Source organism: Phalaenopsis equestris, unplaced genomic scaffold (assembly GCF_001263595.1).
Source record: "Phalaenopsis equestris unplaced genomic scaffold, ASM126359v1 Scaffold000339, whole genome shotgun sequence".
NCBI lineage: Eukaryota > Viridiplantae > Streptophyta > Magnoliopsida > Asparagales > Orchidaceae > Phalaenopsis > Phalaenopsis equestris.
Window position 1 is genome coordinate 183,448 of NW_018164781.1, and position 5,285 is coordinate 188,732.

General features: G+C 31.3%; 1 protein-coding gene across 1 annotated transcript; it reads left to right on the forward strand.

The window, feature by feature from the left end:
• The first annotated feature begins 1,521 nt into the window (after nt 1–1,521).
• LOC110025879 (protein yippee-like At4g27745) lies at nt 1,522–3,816 on the forward strand. The gene is made up of 3 exons (XM_020726561.1): nt 1,522–1,812; nt 1,958–2,068; nt 3,446–3,816. The coding sequence occupies exons 2-3, from the start codon at nt 1,976–1,978 to the stop codon at nt 3,671–3,673; spliced, it is 321 nt and encodes a 106-aa protein (XP_020582220.1). The 5' UTR covers nt 1,522–1,812; nt 1,958–1,975; the 3' UTR covers nt 3,674–3,816.
• The last annotated feature ends 1,469 nt before the right edge of the window (nt 3,817–5,285 follow it).

A 5,285-nucleotide genomic window follows, 5' to 3' on the forward strand; every position in this document is an offset into this window, starting at 1 on the left:
AGACAGCATAACCTGATGTTATTTATGTAGTGACATAAGGAAATTCATAGATGTTGTTGAATATGGCTAGATCGAACCCCCTATGATGTTGAAAATAAAATAATTGAAGACAACAATGTAATGACACGAAAATGTTGCTGAGTCGACCAAAAATGGTTTAATTTGTTTTCATCCTCCGCTATAATTGAAAAAAATGATATAAAAAATGAATATATATCATCACAAGAAGTTAAAAAGTCAATTGAATATGATTAGGTTGATTTGACCTTATAGTTAGAGAGTTAATGATCTCAAGCAAATAATGTTGAGGTATGGAAGGTTGTGGGGGCCACTAAAACCGACCAAGTTAGTCTTCTCTTGGTGTGGGAACGACACAATATGAAGTTTACAATTAGATAGTATAAAAAGTTTGTGGAAGCTTAAAAGAAGTTACTCCCTTATAAATTAAAAAAAACATGACACAATGGTATTAGAAGGTCTAATTTTTCCTGCCTTAAAGGTGGAGATAACATGAGTTTAAGAATATAAAATGATGGCATATGAAAGTCACAAAAGGCTACTAAAAGCGATTAGATTGGCCTTCCATGGAGATTGAGATGGCTTGACTTAACTACGACAGCGTCATTATGAAAGGTGGAGAAAACACAAGATGAAGGTGATTGGAGATAGTGTATATGTCGTAGAAACTAATAACGATTGCCAAATAGGTCCTCTATTAGATGAAGGTGGATTAGTGGACTTGATGACTGTGGCCATGATAGTTCTTCTTACATATGAAAGGTGTAAACAATTTGACATAGAGTTAGCATGTGACCAAAAGAATCAAGAAAGTTCTTCACTTAAGGGTTGGATATAAGAGTATGGATAATGAACAACAGAAGGTGATCTAAATAGACTTTCTCGTAAAGATAGTAAGAGATTGATTTATTATAGATAATGAGTTATTAAAGATATTCAGGTAGTCCATCTCATTAATGAACTGATTGAGCTGAGTGTCATGGAGTTGAAAAACAAAAAAGTTTGTCAATATAGTCCTTTTGAAGCTTTAGTTGGCGATTATAACTTTAAAGCATTAGGTGTGTAAATTTCCCTACTAAAAAAACATTAATATCACTTGTAATTTCATTTGATTAAATACTCTGAATTAAGAACTTATTCTCTCAACTAAATTGGCATTAGTTTTATTTGTCTGAATATAACTTATTATTTAATTAATAATAGAAATGATTAATTAAACATCAATTGAAATGCCAAATTAGATTAATTATAATTTATTTAATTTAATTAACACTGTTTAAATAAATAAATATCAAAATATTCCCATCCTATAAATTATTAATTGTTAAAATAAATAGCTAAATAATCTACTTAAATTTAATTAAATCTAATCCCCAAAAAAATTTTTTAAGGTTGAATTTTTATTTAAAAAAATATAATAATAATAATAATAATAATAATTTTTAAAGTTTAACAGACACCATAAATAACTAATTAATGAAGTTTCAGGGGGCGCCTCTGTTTTTCTCTGTGGCGCAGAAACTCCGTCACTTTCAGCCACAGCTTTTTTTCTCCTCCATTCCACGCTTTCTCGATTCCCGATTGTGGTTTTTCTTCTAAGTTATTTATTTATTTGTTTGTTGATTTCTTTCGCCATCATCGTCTTCTTCTTCTTCTTCCTATTTCACGTTCCCTTTCCGCCTCCTTACAAACTTCACAAGTGGATAACAGTCCGTCGGATCCTTTTCGAGCAGGGAAGAGGAGATAGGAGAAATCGGAAGACGAAGCTTCCTTTTCACATTATTTTAATCCACAGTTAGTTGTTTATTTCTTTCTTACTTGGCGTAAGTTGAGGATTCTGCAATTTGGTATTAGGGTTTCGGTTTATTGATGCATTCATTATTCTGCTAGATTTTGGCCCGATTTCGAAATACTTGTTATCTTGACTGATTTGTGACAGGAGAGGGATAAGGGTCTTATGGCTGATTTAGTTGTTCCCCGATTTATTAACTGTTGCAATTGTGGAAATCATGTCTGCTTTCATGATGATGTCATTTCCAAAGATTTTCAGGTGAATTTATTGAAATTTGTTTTGAAATCTGTTGCTGATTATGGTTTTGTGGTCCATTGGGTGTTTTAGTTTGTGAGATTATTAGAAATTGGAGAGGGTTGTCTCTGTCTGAAGCGAAATGAAGGGGCTTTTTCTTGGCTTCAATTAGGGTTTAATTGGAGTTTGATTCAGTAACTATTGTTAATCCAAATTTAATACTTTCTGAGAGAATTAGAACTGAAAGCTGTTTTGCATGAAATTTGTTAGAACTTTCTAAATGTTCATAAATTGTTTGTCTATTTTGTGTTTAAGATTTGTAAAAGGGAGAAGTTCTTCAATTTATTAGATTTCATGAATGATGAGGTTCAACAAATCATGAATTTAACGAATAATGAGACAGAATAGAATTTATAATCTACAAAATTATGTTCTTAAATCTTGCTAGAAATAGTATCCCCAACAACCCCTAAATCCTAAAAGGAGAAATTTTTAATGTTTTGGAGATGGTCTTTTTTCTTAAAATAAAATAAAAGGGATAATTATATACAGACCACCCAAAATATTGATATTTACAAATTAAGCGCCAAGGTAATTATTAACATGACAAGATCAAACTTTTGAGAATTTGGTAAAAATGAAAAGTATGGGTTGAGGTTTTACCATAAATTTTGATATTTGAGCGAGAATTTGAAAAATGGATGAAAGAGGATGCTTGATTGGTAAATAATAATGTTTCGGGTGGTCTGTATGTAATTGCCTCAATAACAAAATGACCCATATTTTGTAGAATTGGATTGGATGGAAACCTGCTCTGCTATTGATATGATCCATTTTGTCTTTTTTATAGAGTATTTTTTGTCTATCAAAGATTATTTTGGTGAATTATTCTTCTCTATGATGAGTTTTGTGCAAATATTGTGAGGATAACTTATTACCCAACTTCTAAAACTTGTTGTTGCTTGTGTTTCTGCATCATTTGGTTAATTGATGTTTATGTTTCTGATAATACTATGAAAGTAGCGGACTTGTTTCCATGAATTGCAAAGTTATCCATATCAACATCATTTTTTCAAATGTTACAGAAACAAAATTTAGCTTTTAAATATGTAAATACATAGGAATTGGGCCGTATGTGTGTAAATGCCCCTTTTTTTGAGATGTGTGTAATAATATTGGAATAATCTATCAAATTTTACATTTTTACTCTTCTTAATGCAAATCCAATAAATTTGAAACCTCACGCTGATCAAAACATGTCAGGATATCATAAATTTTCTTCCTTTGATTCATATTATCAATATTTTTTTTCTTAATTGTTTCAAATGAGTAAATTTTGCTATCAAAGCTTACTTTGGTGAATCAGTCTCTCAATCTTTTTGCATTGTAACAATTCCTCAGGGGAGAAATGGTCGCGCCTTTCTGTTTTCTCATGCCATGAACATAGTCGTTGGCCCGAAGGAAGATCGCCATCTCATGACAGGGTTGCATACCGTCGCCGACATTTATTGCTCGGACTGTAACGAGGTGTTGGGTTGGAAGTATGAGAAAGCTTATGAGGAGTCACAGAAGTACAAGGAAGGTAAGTTCATACTTGAAAAGCCAAAGATTGTAAAAAATAACTGGTAGTTTTTATTAGTGTCTTTGGATTGGAGAAAAACTCTATTTGTTCAACATGATTTGTGTCTTTTTTATTGCTTGTTTGACACCATTTTGTACATATCTGTTGGTTTAATTGTGTTTTCTTGGATCATTGGTATCCGAAAGTTTTATTGTATGCTGTTATTTTGTTCTTTTGAACATTGATGATGCTAATTCAACAAAATTTCTTGCAATGTCTCCTATAATCCTATGTTATTTGTTGCTTTTAATTAGAAGCATTTACACATATAGCACCCAACTCTTATGTAATTACATATTTCACAGCTAAATTTTTATATTTATAAACATAGTAATCATATTTTCAGCGCATAGTTTCATTCATAGGTTTAAAGTACCAATGTGCTATGTAAATATGTCAGTTTAGGTGTGAGATGTGTAAATACAAGTGCCGTGAGATGTGTAAATACAAGTGCCGGTTCCCAGGTCCTGGGTGTAAAAAGTGGAGGGTTACGTTAATTAGTAGACAACCAACATAAATATTTTGTAAAAAAATTATGACGTAAATCTTGTAAATCATTTTGTCAATGTTGGGATGTTCCCTGAAAGCAACCTTTGTATTGTTTAAATACACTTAAAAATTAGCATGACTCCTAATATTTATATTTTGATATGATGTTTAACATATTTAACTACTTGAGAATAAGTGAACTTATTTTAAAAAATACTATTAACTTCTTAAAAACAAACTTATTTGAAATATATTAAAAAAATTATTAAAAAAAAAGAAAAAAATATATTTTTGAAATTGGTCCCTAAGAGACTTGAGGGCTATAGTGTTGTTGCGGCGACTATAGTGCTATTGTAGTTTTTTTGCGGTGTTATTTGAGAGGCATCGTGATTTTTTTTTCTAGATAGATGTTATTGTGATTTTTTTATTGTTATTGAAGCATGATTATGGTTTGTTGTGGTGTTATTTAAGTGGGAGGTATTGCGACGACTGTGATGGTATTTCAAATGTTATTATTTCAGTGTTATTGTTGTGTTATTGTGGTGATATTATGATATTATTGAAGTGTTAGTTTGGTTTTATATGAGTGGTATTGTGGCAGCTCGCGTTTTTATGTTGTTATTGCGATTTTTTGGGTGTTGTTTTAAAAATGCGCCAATAACTTAAACAAAAAACTACAAAAACACGAAAAGTTGCAAACATGCGCTAATATCATCACAAAACGCGCCAATAACATCTTTGGATCTCTCTAATAACACCGCAAAAATGATCTCGATAATATTGAAATAACACAATTAAATAACATCATGAACGCCGTCACCAATAACATGACAATAACACCGCCGCAACACACCAATAATACTAAAATAATCATACTACTAATACCGCCATAACACATGAATAATACTGCAAAAAACATGTATAACGCCAGCTCGGGCAAAACATGCCAATAACACTCAGGGATATTTCCAATAACACCACTGGTTCTCTCCAATAATACGTCAATATCCCCCGATAACACTAGAATAATACCGTAAATAATGCCATGAACGCTGCCACAAAAAAAAGTGTAAATAATACCATCAAAATTCATCGATAACACCACAAAACCATATTAAATAATCTCTGTGT